The 23323-nt window shown below is 46.3% G+C and overlaps 1 protein-coding gene across 1 annotated transcript; it reads left to right on the top strand.

Moving 5' to 3' along the window:
• Positions 1 to 10402: 10402 nt before the first annotated feature.
• Mcfd2 (multiple coagulation factor deficiency 2, ER cargo receptor complex subunit) lies at positions 10403 to 18704 on the top strand. The gene is made up of 4 exons (XM_055619428.1): positions 10403 to 10498; positions 15424 to 15581; positions 16053 to 16212; positions 17432 to 18704. Exons 1-4 carry the CDS (start codon positions 10460 to 10462, stop codon positions 17561 to 17563), a joined length of 489 nt encoding a protein of 162 aa, XP_055475403.1. The 5' UTR covers positions 10403 to 10459; the 3' UTR covers positions 17564 to 18704.
• Positions 18705 to 23323: the final 4619 nt, after the last annotated feature.

Here is a 23323-nt window from a genome sequence, read left to right as displayed (position 1 = left end):
AATATCCTGCCTGCTGTGGAAGGCCTAGCTGTAGGGCTGTTTCCCACTCTAGTTTATGCTCGCAGACTAAATCACTTTATGGTTTGAAGCTAGTCAGAAAAACATCACGGCTAGAGCACCCCTGCTTCCTGACCTGCTGAAGGCTCTCCCTAGTGTCAGGGCCCCTAAGGCTCCTTTGGACTCCTCTGAATGAAATGGAAGAATGACCTTCCAAAGACCTTGAACAACATCCTTGGCTTTTCCAACCTCTATTTTAAGTTACTATAGGGATCTTCCTACCTTTGTTTTTTATTGACCTTTCTGAATCGGAAGTGCCAACTACCAAATGAATTAATTGGCGTGAGTGTGTGTGCATATATCTTTGAGAGTTTATCATATACTCTCAAAACAATCCTAAATCCTAAACAATGAACAATGGCTTTCAACTGAGATTGAAACCAAAAGTAATTGTACTATAGAGATGTTTTTCCCTCTCCTCTGATGAACTTTTATCTTTAAGAGGTGAGTGAGTGTCATGGTATCTGGCTATCCAGAAGGAGAAATAGACAGGGGGATGGAAGCATGAAGGGTAGTAGGAGAAGAGAATAGAAGGTTTGAATTGTGGTGTGGGATCACATAAAGTATGGCTTTATGCTATTTGTTTTCATTTTGCTTTGGTCAATGAATCTATTCATGAATCATTTTGAAATCTGATTCATTTGAGCACTTCCTCATGCTAATAAAAAAATAAATAAAATAAAGATTCCTGAGTGTTGCATTTTTGTTCTACTCCATTCTAAAGCACCTCAAGTGAATTTTGTTCATATCAGAAGTTCGTTGTAGTATCCACTGTAATTTTAAAACTTCAATTCTAAACTATTTTATCACAGAAGGATGCAGTTTAGTCAAGTGGACACATTTGCATGTACGATGTCTGGTCCAGGAAAAGTACAGAGGAAGAAAGTCTTGCTCAGGGACAAACACATGAGAGCCTTCAAATAGTGAGCTATGTTGCCGGTGCACAGAATGGCTCAGGGGCTCATGGGCTCACAGCCAGACAGTTCCACAGTGCCTGGTAGTTCTCTGCTGAAGGAACATTTGGAAAGATTCTCCTGAACTCACAGGCAAAATGAAGCAAGCCTGAGGAAAGCTCTCTTAAAGTTTTGAACAAAGACAAAATTTGTCCCACAGCAAGTTAGGTTTGATGTAGTGGGGGTCCACACTTGTCCTTTCTACTGGATGCTTTCCTCTGTGGCTAAAAATGGCAGGAACAGGAGGCAGACAGAACTAGTGCTGTAAATAAGGCAGACATCCTAATGAGGAATGATTTGCAATCAGGCTAGGCAATCAACAAGCTCCTAGAACAGTCTTTTTTATTGTTAGGGGACAAAATTTACTCACTATTTGGGGAATGTAATAAGAAAAACTGAAGGAGCTTGAGCTTAATATAAGACTCCTATCCTTCACTGTCAGAATACAGTCCAGGCCAGAGACACACTGTTCTGAGTCAGGAGTCTTAGGCTATATTATTGTTTGAACCTTCACAAACCTGTGTTGTGAACCCTTGTTCCCTGACAAGTGGTGCTGTTTCTGGAAGTTTCGGGCCATGGCAAATGAACTAGGTCACTGATGAGGGATAGTTTGAAGATCCTGGCCACTAGTGCTAACTGCCTTCTACTTCCTGTCTTGTCGGGCTGTGGGCTGCCAAAAGTTGACCTCTCCACCTGTTCCAACTATGATAGACGTAACCCTCTGAAACCACGAGTCAAAAAACTAAACAATCTTTCTTCCTATAAAGTTGTTCCTGTCATGTATTTTTCCCGGTGTTGGAAAGGTAATGTAGTCGAACTGAGGTCTTGGTTTCAGTGGACCTCCATGACTGAATGATAACTTTCTGAAAATACCAAGACAACTCTCTGGTAAGTCAGACTATTCCCTTTGCCCCATCACGCCACTCTGTGCCAGATGGTACAGTGGCTGTGAACAGTGAGGCCAAAGGCCACCAAATGCTCCCAGCTGTCTAGAAATGGAACATGGAGTCTGAGAAGTTGCTTTCCTTTACTTTCTATGCCAGCCTCTTCTTTCATTCCTGCATGTAGGAGATCCAGCAAAATCCAGAATGCTACTTCAGTTCTGTCTTTCATGACTCCCACTCTCTGTCATCCTAAACTTCTTGACTATGAATATGAATGGGAGCTTTGCTTTATGGCCAACAGCTGTGGGAGCTCAGGTCATCAGTGTGTGTGACACACATGGCTGATAGCCTCCCTAATTTTCCCTTTTGCTCCCAGTGTTGCAGACTGAACCCAAGGCTTCCTGCTCTTCAGACAAGTACCACGGAGCCACACGCCAACCCAGTCTCCTTTGTGTCCCACAGCCTGTGAGCCAATCCCCTTTTACTACCGTCATGGTTACCCGGCTCACCGCTCCCCTGGCTGTCTTAACTGTTAGTACTGAACAACCCTCTCAAGAGCTTGATGTTAAAACACCAGGCCCTGGTGGATGGCCAGTTTTTGTCAGCTGCCAGGAAAACGACATGTAATCAGTAGACTGAGGACTAAAGTCCAACACAGGCAAGCTTCAAAACCGTGGATTACTGTACAGGGTAGACACTCAGTAATTACTTCTTCTGTTAATTTTAGAATGTGAGAAGGTACTCCCAAGGCTTCTGCTTCTTGGCATCTCAGTGACTCTTGTTCATCTTATAAGACTGATGCCAAAGGCTCCCTCCCAGAGCCAGGGCCCTGTCTGTTTCCCCATCTGATAGAGAGAGAGAGAGAGAGAGAGAGAGAGGGAGAGAGAGAGTACTCAGCTAGAGTGCTCAGGACCTTTTCAGTTTTCCTTAGCTGGCTTATGATTTGGCACACCATTCTTCAAGCCAGCTCTGAGGGTCTAGCTTTTCTGGTGACAGCAGTTGCGCCTCACAGTTTTGCTAGGTCTGCTTTCCCAGTCTCTCTCCCGTCTTCCAAAAATATTTTATGAACTAAGCATGATTACATAGGTCTGTAATCACAGCAGTTGGGTGACTATACTAAGGAGGCTCATGAGCTCAGGGTCACTATGAACTCAAAGCCAGCCTAACCTATATAGTGAGACCCTGTCTCAAAAAACAAAACAAACAAACAAGCAAACAAACAAAACCACAAAGTCCCACAAAGGCTGGAGATGTTACCGTGGAGAGTTTGCAGTTAGAATTTTGGGTTCATTTTCCAGTGCTGAGAAGATAATGCTTTTTGCTGTAAAGAAACATCGCAATTAAAGAAAAGTCCACGATAGATAATTGTTATAAAGAAACCTGTAAGCCTTCCATGAGAGTCAAGAGTCAGGCTTTTACCAGCGTCCTGGAGCCTCCAGTATGTCCCTTTCCAGACAACCTTCTGCTTCTTGAAGATAACTGTTGGATTTATGGTAATTATGCTATTGCTTTCTGATAGCTTTATCAAATTAAAGAAAATCTTTTTGTTCCCAGTTTCTAAAAAATTATGATTGGAGTGGGCAGCACACAAGTCTTTAATCCCAGCACTCAGAGGGTGGAGACAGGTGGATTTTTGTGATTTTTGAGGCCAGCTTGGTCTACGTAGTGAGTTCCAAGACAGCCACAGTTGTTACACAGAGAAACCCTGTCTCAAAACACCAAATAAGTAAGTAAGTAAATAAATGACCGAGATGTAAATTAAATTATTATAGTGTCATGTGACTTTTCAGCTTTAAATCTATTCATGTGATGAAGTATTTTAGATGTTAAAGAATCCTTGCATTTCTGGTATAAACTTGGTTGCATTAATTTCTGATGGCTGATGTAATAAATTAACAAAACAGCATACATTTATAATCTTTACAATTCAAAATCCCACAGTGAATACTTTAAACTTGATCAGCAGAGATGCATTCCTTTTAACATTATTTTTACTATTAGTGTGTGTGAGAGAGTGGGTGTATATGCAGATGAATCAGTTATTTGAGGAAGCCAAAGTGTTGGATACCCTGGAACAGGGGTTACAGGGGTGTGTAAGCCGTTTGACCTGGGTGCTGAGAACTGAGCTTGAGTCCGCCGGAGTAGCACCCACTCTTAACTTTTGTGGCATCTTGACAGCCCCTTCTGAAAATGTCACAACTGTAAACAATGTACCTTGATCAACTCCATCCTCAACCCCCCCACTTCTCCCTCATTTTCTCTTTATTTTTGAGATTATAATTACATCATTTCTCCCTTCCCCTTCCTCCCTCCAAGCCCTCCCAAATACCCTTTTTTGCTCTCTTTCAAATTCATGGCTTTAAAAAATAGTGTTGTTACATATAGAAATATGTATATACATATCTATATATACATATATACATGTCTGTACATATATGTATATACATATCTATTTCCTAAATATTGTTAGGAATATGTTCAGACCTGCACAGTTTGAATAATGTTACTCATGTGTGTTGGGCTGACCATCTGGTATTCGATAACCGATGGTGTGCCTGACCCTGGAGAACCTCCCTATCTCGGCATTCCTTAGTTAGGGGCTGTTCTTCTGTGGGGTTGAGGCCATGAGGTCTTTCTCCAGTACATATTAGCATGTCTTTTGCTGTTGGCCTTGTTTAGCTTCTGTTTAGGCAGCCATGTTGATGAGATTTTATGGGTGTAGTTTCTGACTTTACCATGAGACACAAACTCAAAGCAAACTATCTGGTCCCCTGATTCTTACAATCTTTCCACTCCCTCTTTCACAGCGTTCACTGAGCCTCGGGTATGGGAGTGTTTTGTAGCACTATCTGCTGAGAAGGTGCTCCACAACTGTATTTTGACTTGTGGTTCCATGTAAGCTTTTTTTTTTTTTTTTTTTTTTTTTCAAAGAGAAGTATAATTAGTGTGGGAAAAGGACTACACTTACCTGTGAGAATAAGGACAAATGTTTAGAATGTAGTTAGGGATTGTGCTAGTATAGGAAAGAAAGCAGTGATTGTAGGTTCTCTTCCAAGATCTATGACTTCACTAGCCCTGAGAAATTAGCTAGGTTTCTAGAACCAGGCACGGTTTCCCTATGTTGACCAGATCTTAAGGCCAATTAGAGAGCTACTGGTGACTGCCAACGTATGTGTGCCACCGCTACACTCTTAGGGTGACTGTGTCATGCTAGTTGTTGCGGTTCATGAGTGTTAGAGCTGGGCAGGACTGCTGGTTGCTTCCCTCCTCCAGAAGCTTGCGTGATGCCTTCCAGTACCATGAAAACTAGTCCTCAGAGAAGAAGCATTCAGGTCAGTTCCAGCTCAGGGGACTCTGAGCCACGTATCTGAAGTACATGGCGTCTTCAGCAATACAGACTTACCTCCTACCTCTGGGGGAGGGGGCAATCAAGGACAGTAGCAATCGGCTGTATATTTTAGAAGTCTCTTGGCCAGCCCTGAACAACTCCTCAAAAGATACCTTCTCATGTCTGGTATTGGGGCTTTTGTTAGATGGTCTTTGGCTCTTGGAGGAAGCATTGTCAGTCCAGATAAGAAATTTAAGCTATACACACACACACACACACACACACACACACACACACACACACACACACGTAGTATAAATGTAGTTTAAGTGAAAATTGTATATATATTATATATAATATGTAATACATATTTTACTCTTGTTCTCTATTTGCCCCCCCCAAAGAATTCTCCACAGTTCCATTTCTTCAATCAGATCTTTATTTCTCTTTTTATTTTTGTACTTCATTGAGTCCAGTTAGTGCTCTGTTAGATGTTGATTGATCTTGTTGGCTGGATCATGTGCAGGTCACATGTGCAATGGCCATGTCATCTCTGGAAGAGAACATTCCAGAGAGTCCTCTCCATCCTCTGGCTCTTACATTCTTTCCACCCCCTCTTCCAAGATGTACCTGAGCAGATGTTCCATTTAGGGCTGAGCACTCTGTAGTCACTTATTCTCAGTGCTCTGACCAGTTATGAGTCTCTGCATTAACTACCTGAGCCCTGGGATTTGCTCACTTGAGCTGCCCCAGAGGACACAATTCACATGCAGGCCCTCCTCTCTCCTCATCTTTCATGCCCTCTTATCTTTCTCAGAACCAGGCTTGGCATATGTATCTAGTATCAGGGGCCACCCTATAAATTCTTGAAGTCCCTCTCCCTAGAATACGGAGGACAGAACCAGGTAGCTTTAAAGGTTTTTCTAAGGAAATTTTTGCTACAAAACACCCTCTATGACCTTCCCCTATTAAAACTTTTGTTAGAAAATTTGCATCTTTTTCATCTGCTTTATCCTTTCCTGCGATGCTTCTAGCTAGCCTATCTTGACATCTCCTGCAAATCTTCAGACTTTATAGCCCATAACATATGTGAACTTTTATAAATGCTATCCTTCTGGTTTTAAAATTATTGCATGCTCTCTCTGTAAATTTTGCATTGAGCCCCCAACAACTGAGATTGGTAAATTCAGTTCACACTAGATAGGTATCTTGTTTAACTGTTGACTTGCTTAAGAATGCATTCAACGGCAAGTAACTGTCATAAGCCAAGTAAGAGTCCTCTTCTACCGTGAGATTCTTGAGGTGCTGCAGGGAGGCCATGCTGGTACTGCACTGGCAGCCCAGCCGCACTGGGCCAGTCATTGTGAGGGTCCCCACAGCTCTTCTTGGTGCATGGGAGGTGATGACTATTCCATCCCTATCTGTGAAGAGAAGGGGCTGTAGATGCCACTGTTTACCAATCAGAAAAGCAGATTTCACAAGTTCCATGTGTCATGCTTAGAGCTGCATCACATGGTGCTTTGACAGCTGAGGAAAGATGGGACGGTCGTTAATGTATTTAGCTTCTATTGTGGAGATGGGTGGGACAGAAGGGGAGTTGAAAATGGAAACTACGCTACTACCCACTAAAGAATCAGCATGTCCCTGCTGCTACTTTTTGCTTACCTAAAATTCATGTACACTCCTCTTTTGTAAACAGGCATCCATGAAGGAGTTAACCCTAAGCTTCTACCTATATTGGGAGTCTAGGTACTCTCTATAAAACACAGGCCTCTTGTTTTAGGCCATTTTATGTTGCTAGAATAAGATTTGCAAGTCAAATAGCCAGGTGAGGTGGCAAAGGCCTGTAATCCCAGCACTCTGGGAGGCAGAGGCAGGCAGATCTCTGTGAGTTCAAGGCCAGATTGGTCTACAGAGTGAGTCTAGGGCAGCCAAGGCTACACAGAGAAACCCTGTCTCGAAAAACAAAACAAATAAAAACAAAAGAAAACAATCCCCAAGTCTAGATATTTTCTAAAGGAATAAAAGTTATTCCTTTAGAATATTGTGGCTCATGGCTCCAGATGTTGGGAAGTTCAAGGGTATAAGACCATCGGTGGCCTTCTGATGCTCCAACTCCAGAAAGTAGAGGTCCTGGTTAGACCTCCCATGCAGAGCGAACAGAACATGAGTGTACCAGCCTCTCTGCAGTTAATTAATCCAGTCCCACAGGCTTCAACCCATCCTCCATAGACATTAATCTTTCTAATGATCCAACATGTTTTAAAGGCCTTCCCTCCTAATATTGCCACAGTGGTAATTAAGTTTCAGCCTGAGCTCTGCAGGGACAAACCATGTTCAGACCACAGCATTCCTATTTCAGGCCTAGGGATGGTTTCTGGTAATTTAAACTAAAGAGCAGATTCCTTGCCAACATAAAAAAAAAAAAAAAAAAAAAGATGGGAAATACTAAGGGTTGTGGAAAATGTGGAATAACAAAACTCACACATATGTTGTCACAACCACCTGGGAACACTTTGATTGTATTTGACAAAGATGTACATCTGCATTTCTGACAAGTCAGCAGTTCTTCTCTAACAAATGTGAGCATGTTTGCAACAAAAGGCATACACGCTCTGCAATGTTCGGAGTAGAATTATTTACAACAACCTGAAAATTGAAAACTTCCTGGGGTGTTCCTCAGTAGTACAACAGTGTGTAATATATAGTGACCCCATGGAATAGTGTTCAGAAGTGAGACGGAATGATTTTAAACTCTACACCAACCTGGCTGGATCTCAGAATTATCCTGAGTACCTGAGAATGTGGCATATGCCTTTAATTCCAACTCTTAGTAAACAAAGGCCGGTGGATCTCTGTTAGAGGCTAGCTGGGTCTACACAGTGAGCTCCAGGCCAGCCAGGGATATATACAAGGCTGTATCTTGAGAAAAAGAAAAAAAAATCTGAGCAAAGGAGCCATAGACAAAAGAGTATGTAGTGTGTGATTCTATTTATTTAAGAGACAAAAACTAGTAAAATTATCCTGTAGTGTTAGCAGTCAGGATAACAATTACCCTTGGAAAGAATAGCATTTGGCTTTGTTTTGGCTTTTTTGAGTCAGTGTTTCTCTGTGTAGCCCTGGCTGTCCTGGAACTCACTCTGTAGACCAGGCTGGCCTGGAACTCAGGGATCTGCCTGCCTCTGCCTCCTGAGTGCTGGGATTAAAGGCGTGGGCCACCACACCTGGTGTGTTGATAAAGTTTCAATTCTTGTTCTAGGTGCTGGTTCCATTGATGTGTGCAGCTTCTGAAAACTCATTGAGTTGAAGACATTTCTATGATTTTTATGTAATAGGTGTTTTGAATGCACATGTGTTTGTGTATCACATCGGTGCTAGTGGAGACCAGAGGAGAGCATCAGAGCTCCTTGGCACTGGAGTTACAGATGGTTGTAACTCCACTGTGAAGCTCCAGTGTGGGTGCAGGAACCGAATATAGTTCATTAGCAAGAACAAGTGCTCTTAACCACTGAGCAACCTCTTCTACCCCACTGGAACATTTTTCTGCACACGTGTTTTTCTTTGTCTATACTGTACATTAACACAGTGTGAATAAGCCTGCAGGGAAAAACATTCAATCTGCAGTGGGAACAGACGCCAAGAGTTTCCATTCACGAAAAAAACAGAGGAGGATGGAAAACACAGTACGGTCAGTCAGCAATTTACTAGGGCCGCCAAATAGGAATTGAAGGGTTCCTTCTGTTGTAGCAAGGTAGCAAGTCCTGAGTGCGAGAACACAGAAGCCCCGCCCTCAATCTGTCCTCTAATTCTACAGATCACACTTTAGTTGCCTTCCACTCCTGATGGAAGAAAAGTCTGGGGTCTGCAGACTGCCACAGGGTTGAGCAGCAGCAGACTGTTGCTGAAAAGGCTTAAAATGTCAGGGACACGCGACTTCGTCATTTATTAGATGTCTAGTCAATGTGTAAGTAATCATGCTGAAATAGCTCACCTAGGAACAGCTCATCTTAAATTGCTTTGTATTAAATATTTCAATTTATTTTTTTCCAGATGTGAACAGATATGCAACAAAATACATGTTTAAAGCAGCACTTTCTGTATCGGCCTCAAATTGATTTTTCCCTGTGTCCATCAATCATACACTTATATAATTTTGAACACTCATAGCAACACTCAAAACCATAAATTGAAGTGTTGTTTTCATCCTATTCTTCCTCATCCAGAAATCCGTAGACATAGACATCATTTTCAGGCAATTAAAAATCACGCTTGAGGAAAGAAATTTGCTGTCTACGTGGGGCCTCAGTCTTTTCTCATAATAACTTTCTTTCTCCACGTGCGCTGGCTGGAACTTAAGCACACAAAGACACTGGATATTTAAATCCTACAGCAAAGCTCTAGTTCATGGTGGCAGTTCAGTTCACAGGCATCTGAAAAAAAAGTACAGTCCTAAGCGCATACACATTCACTGAACGACATTTTGGTTGCTGTTGTTCTATACAGTTTCTCTGTGTAGCCTGTCTGTCCTGGACTCCCTTTGTAGACCAGGCTGGCCTCGAACTCACAGAGATCCGCCTGCCTCTGCTGAATGACAATTTTGTGTAGGAGTAAAGGGCAGGATCGTTTTTGAAAATATTTTGCCTTCTCGCTAAAAATAAAAACAGCCAATTTCTGGAACGGGGTCGCCCATAGAATCCTGGTGGAGCTTGAGAGTGAATGGGCAGAGATTGATGCGGCTTCAGGAACGCAGCAAAGAGAAAATGCAAGTAGGTCAATCTAGGAAAGGCAGGAGCCAGGGCGAGCACCGGCATTTTCTAGCTGGTTCATTAGGTCAGGAGATGGGGTTTTACACTCTCACACTCTCTCTCCCCAGTTTGCAGTAGGAGGACCAGAGGAACCGAGAGACACGCCAAAGGAGAGGGAAGGCGGGGCTGGCCAGCTCGCGAGGTCACCCCATCCGGATCCTGCAGTCCACAACCCACGTCGAGCCACGTCCTCGGGCTTCCGGGGTTGCCTAGCAACATGCGCGCCGCTGGGCCTCCCCACGGCCCAAGCAGCAGGGTGTCGCCCTCTAGGGGCGGGTCCCGCCCGGCCAGCCGCGGGGGCAAACGTGGAAGCAGGCCACGCAGGGGGCGGGGCCGAGTGGGCGGGGAGGAGGCGGCGCGCGTGCGCGGATGGGCGGGGCGGGGCTGGCGGCCCGAGAAAAGGTGTCCGGGGGACGGCAGCTGGAAAGGCTCATGCTGGAGTGCTTCGCGTCTGGGTCGGGGATTGTCTGGGTGAGCGAAGCCTCGGGTGGGAGGACTGACCCTCGGGGCAGAGGTCGGCGGGCGGACCCGGGGCCTGGGGCTAGGGCTGGGAGGCCGGAGCAGCGGGGTGAAAGGCGCCGACCACCGGGGTGCAAGCGAGACCTGTGGCCCACGGCGGCAGCCTATCTTCCGAGGGGGCTTCCGGGCCAGACGTGTCAGCCGGGCTGAGCCCCGCGGTGCTGGTTGTACCCATTACCCACCGGGCGGGGAGGAGGGCGACTCAGTACCAGGCTGTGGGGCCAGCTGGGTGGGCTGCACTCTGGCCCCGGCTGGCCTGGAAGCTCGCGGGCCGCGGGCGTTACTCCGCCTGCCCTTGGCTCCCCCATCTTCCTCGGGGCAGACCCACAGGTCTTGTTGCGGCGGCGTTGGCCAGCCTGAGCCTGAGCGGTTGTGTAGACAAGGGGATGCCCTTTTCTCTTCGCTCCCTGGGGCATGGCACCTCCATCCACACAGAAGCCCAAACCAGAGGCCTGGGCGTCGTTCCCATGAACTTCCTCAAATACATCGAACCCATTCAGAACTCTGACTTTCCTAGACACTTTCTTGCGTTAGCTGATCAGCAGCCCCTTTTTGCTCCTCTGACTATTTTCTGAGCCTCTTCAATTCTTCCAGTACAGGGGAGCTAGAGACACTCTCTGAAAACAAATCTCATATGTTCAGTCACCCCTGCCCCATTGCATTGTCCTTCTGTGGGTTTTTGTTGCCTTTTCAAGCTCTGGCTTTTACAACCCTGCCTGCAAAGCCTGCTGTGACTCGCCTATGTGCTTTACTGAAGACCAGGCTCTCCTCAACTGAGTATTCTGCTCCTAGATTGGACCCAAGTCTTTTCTGAGTTTAGGTGTTCACTACTGTATGTTCCTTCTATGAGGGGCACACTTTTTTTTTTTTTTTTTTTGGTTGAAATATCTCTTCCCTCCTGTGTTATTCCAAGTGTGGGTGGGGGTTTATGTGATAGCCCTTGGGTGTCCCTTTAGTGGCCTCTGTTTGCGTTAGGCCGTGACCTGTGAGAGAAGAGTCCTGCCGGGCAACAGCGCTTTTCTCACAGCCTTCTCAGTGCTGCTCTTCCTGTTACTAGGCTTTTAGTTAACTGTATAAGGGTAGTGTGGCTTTTCTTGGGCTCCCCCCAATGAACAGATAGCTCAGACTGTTAAACACCAACCTGTTTAGGGCAGGTTGTCAGCCTCAGCCCCTGTAGAGGTTTCCTTAACCTGGAGATTTAACTGGCTGCTTTTACTTCAAGAATATGGAGATGGCAAAACTCTGGTCAGTTTTCATTGGCATTGGCTCTGGGAACAGGATGTCTGGATGTTGTTAAATGTGGCTGCTTTGAATGTAAATTCTTAAGAACCCTTGGACTTAGAAAAAAGCTGCCAACAGCTGCTAGGAGGAAAACTCTCTCACCGACAGGAATTATGAGATAAAGTGAGGGAAGGGTGGGCCAAGCCCTTCCCGGGAGTGGGAAAAAGTTCAAGCCTAGAGATAAAGACTGACACATTGTTGTGCTAAATCTCATCTTATTCAGTGCTGGTTCCTAGGCCAGCTCAGCATTGTTCAGAGAATACAAGGTCCTGGCTTTTGGAAAGAGGAAAAAGAACAGGAAGGAAGAAATGGTTAGACAAGGAAGAAAGCAGTGTGATCTGCCAGAGTCTTTAGGTCACATTTGCACCGGGCCTAGAAGGGATAGCCAGTTGCGTCAGTCAGTAGGAAGGGAGCAGCAGTGCGTGGAGCCTTGTTGAAGTCAAAGCTCTGAGGGAGGCCAGCATTGCTGGCAGACCCGGGCAGCTCCTTGTGATGAATGCTAACACATGGGTTGTTTTCCAGAGCCCCCTCTGGACTGGAAGGTGATCTGCTGCAGCAGCGCTTACCCCCCTGATGGCCAGGGTTAATAAGGCATTTCCTTCTTCATTGCTCTTTGTGTGTATCCCCCAGAGCTTCGCATTTTGGTGACGATGACCTTCCCCAAAAGATGGAGACTAGTCTTCAGTCAAGAGTATATAAGTAATATGCTAACCTAGAATAAATCATTTTATAGGAGGGCATAGGACAGTCAAGTTTCCCAGGCTCCAGAAACATCAAAACGAGGCTCTCTATACATGGGAGTCTGCCTGTCTTTAGAAAAGGAAAAGCAGCCACCAGTCAGTCTCCCCACCTGGAGTTTTCTCAAGCTTGGCCTGTGAAGTTTCCTGAAGGCCATTGAGTTTGGAAACTCTTGTGGCTTATCTTCCAGGCTGTGTGCCCATGGCTTGAACTAAGTAATTGGAGTATGGATGATGCAACTTGTTTTTTGGTCAGGATGGAGTACTCTCTTTTCTTTTGACTGGACAGTTTAATTTGACAAGTGGCAGTCATTAGCTCTTGTCACTACAGTACTTGTGGGATCTTCTGATTTGCAGGGGCTGGCATTTGTTGTGCTTTGATGGTTAGGAACCTGCTGCTGTATGCTCGGTGGTTCTTGGCTTTTATGCTGTGTCCCTTGGGAAAGGGTAAGCTGGAGTTACAGGTCCTGTATTTATTAGTTGTTGGTTACTTTTTGTTATTACCTGAGTAGCAAACATCCCCATAGACACACACCCCAGCTGGGTCCAGCCATGTTGTTAGAGGGGAAGGCCATGGATTCAGTGATCACTTTCTGTCTAGTAGTCAGTTCAAGGTTCTGCCCTCCATTACACTGATATCAGAGCTTGGCTGTGTGCTGTGGAGGTGGTCCAGAGGGTAACCAGCTTGAGGACTGGCATGCATTCCCAGCACCCATGTAAACGTCAGCTGCATGTGTCAGTGCGTCTAGTCGAAGTGCTTGGGAAGCAGAGAAGCCAGGTCACTAGCTAAATATCTGAGTCAGCAAGCTCGGGTGCAGAGGGAGACCCTGTCAAAGCATAAAGGAGAGAGCAAGTATGGAAGACACCTGAAATCAACATGGCCTTAATGCACATGTAGACCAGGCTAGCCTCAAATTCACAGTTTGCCTGTCTCTGCTTCCCAAGTGCTGGGTTTGAAGGGGTGCACCCACCATGCCCAGTAATAATACACATTTTAGAATCGTAGACAAATAAAAAGAATCACAATGACTCCTAATCTTATAATTTAAAACTTTGTGTTTGTGCATATGTATTTATTTTACAGTGGTGAAAATTTTTGCCACCTGCCTTTTCATTTAATCTATATTAGAAATCTTATGCAGAATGACAGATTGCATGATGCCATTGCACAGCAGTCAGGCTAGATACTGCTTTTAAGTCCCCTGTAAGTTACCCCTCCCAGTGGTTGCTGCTTCATTCATGGGGACAGGTGGTAGAAGACAGGCTAAATAGGTTAGGGAAATCTTTGCAAATGTTATAGCATAAGCTCCCTGAGAGCTTAGGATGGCTGAAGGCTATAGTGCCTTTGCTTCCCAGCTCCTGGCACAAGGAGGCTTCAGAGCTATGCTCTGAGATTAGCCAATGTTAAGGAGGGGCTGAACGTTATGCTTTGTCTTTACTGCTGAGGGCTTGGGGTCCTGCTACTGTTAGTCATGGCGGAACTGGCTCTGCCTTTGGAGATGAGGACACAGGCTGTGATTAAGGTCCTGAGCTGTCTTTCACCTTCCATTTTGAGGTAAGTCTCTAATCTAAGCCCAGAAAGGACAGGACTTTGTGTGAAGCCAGCAGTTGTTGAAGGCCACGTAAGCTGTGGTGACAATTCCTGTGATACAATGTAAGTTGGTCTTCAGGGAGCTTGCTGGTGGCTGACTTGTCTTGTTGATCTTAATTCCAAATGTCATTAGGATGTGTTGTGAATTTCTCTGTAGCTTTCCTTTTCAATGTTCCCAGCATGCCTAAGTTATGAGCCCCTGGCAGGTGGACGAGGCGGGAATGATGGTCTCCTCCACATCACTGCTTTGAGGTTGACATGACCAGCCTGATGGCTTCCCTCAGCTTCCATGGTCCTGTCTCCAGTCCTGTCTTACTCTACCCGTTCCCATCAAGCCGACAGATGAGTATGTCCAAAGCCATGCCAATCTGTGGCCTCATCTCTTGTACTCGTCAGTTGCTCCCCACTTGTTCTCAGGAAATGCTGTCCTCTTGGCTCAGCATGTGCTGTCTGCTCTCCTTTGCACCTGCTGCTGCCCATGCTGCCTACCTGAGAGACCAGATTTGCTGGGCTTGGTCCTGCTTGCCTGTACCTGGTCCCGCTTGGCTGTCATCTTCCCCCAGACCCAGTGTTCCTGCTGTCCATCCAGCCTGGCTGAAGCATCACTGTGTCTGTCAGCCTTCTCCGATATTCCTTCACCCAAGGAAGTTACTTCAGACTCCCAAAGGCCTTTTCTCTTTTGAGCTCCTCATTCTGCTTATGTTGTACTCCAGTAGAAAGCGTGTGTGGGCTGTGGCTTATAGGATCCTAGTCTTTGGATTCTTTTAAGCACTCGGATGACTGCTCAGCCCTCTGACATTCTATCAGAAAACATTGTGGACCTCTGCTGCTTAGCTGAGTAATGGGAAGCAGGACAGCTAGTGGCAGAGCTGGGCTTTTTCATTTTTTTCTTCTTTTGCTTTTTTTGAGATAGGGCTTCTCTGTGTGTTCCTGGCTATCCTGGTGCTATCTCTCTTAGTCCAGGCTAGCCTCTAGCTAGATCTCCCTTGCTCTGCCTCCACCTCCCAGATGTTGGGATTAAAGATGTGTGCTGTTGCCACCACCCCACCAGGCTGACTTTTTCTGTGGTCCTGGGAGTGGAGCCCAGCACCTTGTGTGTGCTGGGCTCTCTACCACTGAGCTCCCTCAGGCCCAGTTTGTAGTGCTCTTGTCTGCAACCTCACTGCTCCCCCAACACCCACCCCAGGTTTCCCAGTGCATTGTCAGCTCTTGGAAGGGACCATAGCTCTGGTGCTGTGTCTTCACCTTCTGTGTTTCCCACCTCCCAGGTACCTGTAACTATGACACCCCTGCGGCTTCTCAGAGCTCCCTTCTTGTGTGTCCTGTTCTGGGCCTTTTGTGCCCCGGGTGCCAGGACCCAGGAGCATGGGGCCAGCGTCCATCATGGCAGCTTGGGCCTGGACAAGAGCACGGTGCACGACCAAGAGTATGTATTCAGCTGGGGCCAGGGTTCCAGGCCATCACCTGCAGTTAGAGCCCACAGGGCACCCCCACCTTCTTTCCTAGCAATCTATAGGGCTCCTGGACACTTTTCAGGGATGGTACTTATCCCTTGGGACTGCTAGTACTAAGGTATCTGTCTTCATCATTTCATAGGTGGAGGACCTTAAAGCCTAAACACAGTGAATTAATTGTCAGAATTTAGTCTTCCTCTTTCATCCCTCCCCCACCTAATATAGCCATAGTAACAGAATCCAGAATATGATTACGGTTACCTGATTCTGACAGGACACTTTTTTAGTGCCTCAGTCCCAGCCAGCAGTAGCTGGCCCACTATGCTTTGGCCCCGCCCCTTTTGTGGCCCTAGCTGTTGCTATGTCCTTGAATGTGGGTTGTTTCTGAGCTGAGTGCAGTCTTCACAAGAAGGTTTTGGCATGGTCTTACTGTCACTTTTCAGACATATCTTGGAACATCTGGACGGTGTCATCAATAGGCCAGAGGAGGAGATGTCCCCGCAAGAACTGCAGCTCCATTATTTCAAAATGCATGACTACGATGGCAACAATTTGCTTGACGGGTTAGAGCTCTCCACTGCCATCACTCATGTCCATAAGGAGGTAGGTGGGGACTTCAGTTTGGGGTGTCTGGGGAGATTGGTGCCAGTGTGGTGGCCTGCGCTGTGCTCATGCCTCAGCAGTGCTGCCACACTTCTTCCCCTTACTGTGTAACCCACCTCTTCCCATCCCCACTCCCTGCCCCAGACAGGCTGAGCCTGTTTAGGCCAGGGCTTCGGCATTTCTACTCTCGCTGGAGTTTGAGGGTCCAGCCTGAAAAACAAGCCAGGGCCATGATGCAGAGCACAGGAAAGAGGTCATTTCATTTGAGGAGAATGGTGACTGCAGGACAGAGGGACAGAGCTTCGGAAGTAGTCGTGGGTTGTGTCATACTGTGCAGTGCTCCCCAGTGTCCTAAGGCATGTTCAAACAGAGATGTGTCGGCTCCACAGCAGCCTGAGTCAGCAGATTTACTCCCCATCATCCAGCTGAGGGAACTGAGATCGACATCCTTGTCTTCTCCTCTGCCTCAGGTGGTGGGGTGCGGGAGTGAAGGTGGGGGGGGCTACCAGAAGATCAGTTCAGGGTTGGTTTGCTCTGTAGGCATAGGGAGCACCAGCCAGTTTTAACTGGAGCCTTGTTTGGGGGACCCCATGTGTGAGGAGTGGTGGAGGTGAAACTGGTGTCAAAAGAGGGTTTAGGATTCTGCAGGCCTGGCTTGTGAGAGTGGTGGCCACAGAGCTGCGGAAATCATAGCTGTGGGAGAGGCAGCCAAGGAAGAGCTGGTCGCCGTGTGACTGTCCAGAGCTTTGCAGTGGGCACAGTCCTCCTCCACCAGCTTCTAAGACAGAACAGTGGCTGGCATGCTTGGCAGTGTTTTCTTGTTCTGTCCCCAGGTGTCCAATATGTCACTGTTCACATTTCCTTAGGCAAATTGTGCATCAGGATGACCCTCCAGAGGGGTTCAGGTGATGAGCTCTTAGGATGGTGTAGAGGTCGTAGACTCCGACAAACAGTTCTTTGGAGTCCACACCCAGCTTTCTGCACTGACTGTGCATTACTTTGTAACTACAAAAGAGTAAACCTGTTTTGGTCACATCTTTCTTGTAAATGGCATATGTAGTTTCTCACTCGGAGTTTTCTGAGTTGACGCTGACAGATGAGTGTATTCCTAGAAGTGGCCGCTATTACCTTGAAAGCTGCTAGATAAGCAGACCTCTTAGGCATTTGCTAATGCTCCTTTGTAATTCTGTACCTCGTTATCTTGTTTACTGATTGGTAGGAGGGGAGCGAACACGCACCAGTAATGAGCGAAAAGGAACTGATTACCATAATAGATGGCGTTTTGAGAGATGATGACGTGAACAATGATGGATACATCGACTATGCTGAATTTGCAAAATCACTGCAGTAGACACTATTTGGCTCTTTCATTATGTGCAAACGTTACCCTTGATAATGTGAAGGAAGGTGTCTGGTAATGCAAAAGAACTCATTTCCATCTCCTGCTGCAACCTTTGGTAAGATCCTGTGGCAGTGTTACGCTGGGTGAGGAGGAAGCCAGAGGAATGGGAGAGAATTGGGCTGTGCCTTGGTCCCAGACTGCTTGTAAACTTGTCGGACAAGAGCTGGGTGACATGTAGACAAGGGTGATGGGGTATTCCCAAGCTCTCAGGACTTGACTGTAGAATGCCACTCCACTTCTTGATGTTAATTCATTCTACATGGAAAAGTAAAGACAGTATGCTTTGCCAAGGACACAGTAACAATGGAGGGACAGTGTGAAAGCCACATGTTTTTCTTGGTGGCTCACTATTCTGTTCCCCTGGCATATAGCATTACTTGCTCTGGGAACTTGGTTGTATAATAGTGTATATTAAAGCAGCAGCATAAGAAGAATGTTACCTATTGAGTTCAGTGGATGCAGCATCTGTCTAAGATTCCATTTCCATTGGCATTCTGGAAATAAGGAGACACTACTCACCTAAATAATTAGCCTTTTTCAGATCTCTGGTATTTTATACAAGTACTGCCATGCTCTAGACTTCATTTTCAACCTGGGAGAGACCTTGAATTTGAGTGTGTTCTCTAATCACTATCCACTGTTTGAGCTTTTCTAATCCTTGTATTTCATCCTTGCTCCCAGGACTCCCTTCACGGTTTATGAACTCTTGGCTTGGTACCGCAGGTATAAACTATCAGCTGCTCTAGCTTGAGTGAGACCTGAAAAGATTGTCACTCAGAATGGTGATTAACCTCACCCAAGTTTCGAAGGAATGTTTTTAAAATTACCTCTTTAAGCCTGAATATGAGAATTCTTTTTATTTCAGGGAAGGTCAGAAAAGGAAGCCTAAAGCCCTTTAGCATTGTGAATCTCAGTAGTAGCTGAAAGAGAGGCACCATGAGTTGTAATTTGCTTTGTGGGATGTGATAGACATACTGTAAAACAGAATCCAGAATGATGGTGGGATCGGAAAAAGAAACTAAATCAAATTTGCTTTAAGATGTATAGAGACTTATTTTCTTTATTAAAATATTCTTGTAAGAAACCTTCAGTATTTGTAAGACAGTTTCTTGTGTCAAGTATTTGTGCAATCAGAGCTGACTTGTAAACTATTCTTGTAATATCTAATTATTTTGAAAGATTTATATAATGAACTCTGGCTATCTGACAATAAAACTGATGGAAAAAAAAAAAAGAGCAGCTGATTCTGTCCTCACAGCCTTTCCCCACCACACGAAGGCTCGGTTAAACAGCATTTATACCTGCCTGCCTTTTTCCCAGGAGCTGTGAGCTGTGAGCTCCTTTTTTGCAGAATAGATTCTTACTTTTTGGAGTCTCTTTCCCCTTTAAGCCTTTTTTTTTATTCTAAATGAACTCACTTTTGAATCTTCTTTCTCCAGCCAGAGTGGGATTGTGACAGCACTCTCTAGGTAGGCAAACACAGCGTTTTCCCTGAGTCTTGTAACTTTCACTGCTGGAGCAGACCCCGGTCCATGCATCAGAGCAGTCTCCCTGGCATTCTGAAAAGGACACACTTCCTTCTGCCTGTTCCTCCCCCCTCACCAAAGACCTTTAGGCTGTGGACTGGCCCTTCATGTAGAGGGCCTTGAAAGGATCTTAGGAGTGCACACACAGCTGGAGAAATCTTACTGTCTGGCAGCTGGGGAGTCAGCAAGAACAGAGAGAAGGTCCTGCAAAGATAGAACTGGACCATTAAACAGGCGAGATGGGCTGCTTCCTCCACGGCTGGCTGTTCAGACTTCATCTTACCCCTGTGGTCCTGTCCCTGCTTGCCTTTCCTGCAGGGAGAGGGTCTGGGACACTAGGGATACCATGTCGCACTGCACACCCCCACACCCTCCCTAGGCAAGGCTTGACTCTCTCAGCTGGTGAACACTACAGGGGCATCTGTGGTCTGCCTTATCGCCAGGAGAGGCAGCCTGGTGCAAGGATCAAGGATGAGCTGAGGTTTGGAATCAGGCCTTGTGTGTGAAGTTCTAAATTTTTAATTTCTCATCTGAAGAATAACTAAGAAGAGAGTTAAGAAGCCACAAAGGAGTTAGGAAAATTAACAAAATAAGGGCAAACCAGGACTGGGAGAGGTAAGTTGGTGAAGTGTGCCTAGTCAGTGTGAGGCCCGGGCTTGGTCTTAAGCACCCACGAAGACGTTGTGGTGGAGGGAAGGCCTACGATCTGGATGTAAAGTGAATAAATAAACAACAACACACTCCTGGTGGTGTGCAGTTGTTACCCTGACACGGGAAGACAGAGGCAGGTGGATTTATGGAGCTCTCTGGCCAGTCAGCCTCCAGGTCACAGAGCCTGTGTCTCAAAGGACAAGGTGGTTTCCCCAAGGAACAGCACCTGAGCTTGACCTCTGGCCGGTACATGCGTGTGTGCACCCGTGCGTCTGTGCGCTTACTTACCTGTCATATAAGATGAAACTACAGTCCCTCAGGTAGTATGGTTTGTGCGGAATAGTCATCCGCTACCCAGAGGGCTAAAGGGCCTGCCAGCTCCTCACTGAAACTGCTGGGCCATAAAGACCCTTCCCTGTGACTCCTGGGGAGCAGGGATCAAAGGATCTCTATTTCTGACATTCCTCATTTCTATGCTGAATGAATGGGCGAATGAATGGCTTCTCAAGGGAGAACCAAGGAGCCATTCATGTCAGATGCAGTCATAAGTTACACAACACCAGTCAGACCAAAGGCTGTCCCCTCTCACTGACACTGGGCCTTCTGGGTTGGCAGCGGCAGGCTGCCAGCAGTGCCACCATCCCTCAGCTAAGAAAAGAAGGTGTGCCCCATTCTGCCAGGGGGGCTTGGACAGTTTAAGAAAGCAACAGACATGCTTTAAAAACAGATGGTAATGGGCTGGAGAGATGGTTCCAGTTCCAGAGATCCAATTCTCCTGATCTGCTCCATCACTACATGCATGTGGTATCACGTACATACACTGTTAGAGACAGTTTCTCTGTGTATCCATGGCTATCCTAGAACTTGCTTTGTAGACCAGTTCAACCAGAACTTGAACTCGCAGAGATCCTCCTCCTTCTGCCTCTTGAGTGCTGGGATTAAAAGTGTGTGCCACCACACTTTTAATATATGTAATAAAATATTAATAAAATATGTAATACATATATATTTTTCTTCTCTCATACTGCAGTTTCTTCTCCCTCCTCTCTTCCCAGTTCCTCTCCTGCATCTCTCCTCTCCCCAGATCCATCCTTCCTCCATTTTCCTTCAGAAAAGAGCAGGCCTCCCAGGGATAGCAACAGAACACACATAACAAGGTGTACTAAGCCTAGGCACGTCCCTTCCTGTCAAGGCTGGACAAGGTAACCCAGTAGCAGGAAAAGAGTCGAGACAGCCCCTGCTCCCACTGCTCAGAGTCCCACAAGAACAAGCTACACAACCATAGCATATACGCAGAAGACCTGGGTCAGACCCATACAGGCTCCAAAACTGTCCCGTCAGTGTCTGAGTCCCTATGAGCCCTGGTTAGTTGGTTCTGTGGGCTGTGTTCTTGTGTCTTTGACCCCTCTGGCTCCTACATTCCTTCCTCCGGTCTTTCTTGGGATTCTCCAAGTTCTGCCTAATTTTTGGCTGTGGCTTTCTGCATCTGCTCCTGTCAGTTGTTAGGTGACGCCTCTCTGATGATGATTGTTAGGCTTCTGTCTATGAGAATAGCAGAATATCATTAGGAAGCATTTCTTTTTTCCAGTCGTGTTTGGTTCTATCCTAGGTCTCTGAGCTATCCAGCCTCTGGGTCCTGGCCATCCAGATGGTATCAGGCGTGGGCTTCTTCTCATGGCTTGGGTCTTAAGTTGGACCCGTCATTGGTTCGCCATTCCCACAGTTTCTATGCTGCTTTCACCCCAGCACATCTTGCAGGCAGGACAAATTGTAGGTCAGAGGTTCCTTCCTGTCAGAAGAAAAATCTTGCTAAAATGACATTATTTTGCTTCATTCAGCTTTTATCCTCTCTGATTCTTTCCCATAGGCCCCTTTCCTGACTTGTGCACAGGAAACAGTCACAGACACGGCCTTGTTTGTACATATTAGTGGAGACGTAGCTCTGCTTCCACAGATAAGGCCAGAACTGAATTTTTGCTTAGCTCATTATTGAAGACTGTACTACGCTTGTTTGAGACTCATGAAAATAAAGATGCATGTCTTTTCTTCTCTCTATCTTGTGGGCCCCTGAATACTGAAGTTAGGAAGCCCACCCTAATAGCCCAGGGACAATAGCATCCGAGATGCTCATTGCAGCTCTGGAACAATTAGCATCCACGGTGCAAACAAAGGTACGTGCATACTGCAGTCTCTACCGCTCCTTGCCTACGGTATTGTTTTGCGGTCTGGGTTTATGTTTGCAATTCACCCTGGTCTGTCATCTTTTATTATAATGTGCATGGCAGGAGTAAATGAACACTTTTTTTTTTTTTTGCACTTAATGACAATGTTTCTGTGATTGTCAACCCCGTGTAGCCCTTTGAATAGCAGGATTTTAAGGGTGAGATTTTTATGTATCTTGACAAGATTTCATACCTTATTGGTTTCAGACTTACCACTAGATGGCAGCAGTGTCCCACGGTGGGAAAGAATGTCAGCTTATCCAGGGGCTGTTAAGTTTTTACAAGTAATTTCTGTTTCACCCCTGAAAAACTCAAGCTCGTTTGCTCCCTCTGTCTGTTATCTCCACTCCCAGTGTATTTCTGAAGCCATCAGCGTGCACTCATTTGTCAACTCCACTAGGCTGGGCAGAGCAGAACACAGGGAGAGTGTAGGCAGAGAGCTAGACTCAAGGTCAAGGTCACACACAAAATGTCCTGGCTTGCCTGCGCGGGGAGTTCAGTTCTCCAAGTTAACTGAGCAGCCTCAATGAGTCACGGCCCATGCTACATTGCATGGACACGGATGTGTGGCCATCAGGAATAGAGGCAACGAGAAGGCTGTGTGGGGGACTCGGGGAATGGGCAAAGGCCCCTAGTCCCAAGTCTGTCAGGGACACCATGGGATGCAGTGGGCTACAGTAGCCTGTGGTGCGGGTAACTCTGTATGGACTCAAGGCCTGCAATGCCAGAAAACATTCTCTGTAGGAAAGGCCCGGCAGCTAGCCGCAGTGGCTCATACAAAGATCCCAGAGACAGGAGGAGGAGGAGGCAGGAGGATGACGAGTTCAAGACCAGTCTGGGCAACTTAGTGAGACCATGTCTCAAAATACAAAGTACAGCTCAGCAATAGAGCACTTGCTTAGCATGTGTTAGGTCTTGGTTCAACCTCAAGTAACACACACACCCCACAGGCAACCTTGCATAACACAAATACATATGTGTATGTATGCACACATGCTGTGTGCAATGGCTCGGCTGAGAGGTGGCCCTTTAGCCAGCCCTCAGTTTATTCCTAGAAGGACCAGGCTTGTGGGCTATGGTCAGGGTAATGCAATTGGCAAGAACACAGACACTTCAGTGCAGGGCTGGCTACCTTGATACTTAAACTAAAGCCCTTCAGCCCGTCGGCACCTAAAGGCAGCCGGCTGACATCCAGCGCTTCATGAATTCCCAAGTAGCAGGGCCCCACCCCAACCCAACTCTCTCTCTCTCCCAAAGGCAACGTAAAAGCTCTTCTGTCACTCTTTTCTGTGTCAAATGGTCATCTGAAC

This window comes from Psammomys obesus, unplaced genomic scaffold, assembly GCF_907164565.1.
Source record: "Psammomys obesus unplaced genomic scaffold, mPsaObe1.curated_primary_1811, whole genome shotgun sequence".
Lineage (NCBI taxonomy): Eukaryota > Metazoa > Chordata > Mammalia > Rodentia > Muridae > Psammomys > Psammomys obesus.
The sequence above is the reverse complement of the archived record's forward strand: the minus strand, read 5'-3'. Positions and strand labels throughout refer to the sequence as shown.

What these genes read in the sequence shown, in the direction of transcription:
- Mcfd2 (XM_055619428.1), top strand. Translation starts at nt 10,460, where the DNA reads ATGCTGGAGTGCTTCGCGTCTGGGTCGGGGATTGTCTGG. An exon ending in CTGGGTCGGGGATTGTCTGG is followed by an intron (nt 10,499 to 15,423) that starts GTGAGCGAAGCC and finishes CCCACCTCCCAG; the next exon opens with GTACCTGTAACTATGACACC. An exon ending in AGCACGGTGCACGACCAAGA is followed by an intron (nt 15,582 to 16,052) that starts GTATGTATTCAG and finishes GTCACTTTTCAG; the next exon opens with ACATATCTTGGAACATCTGG.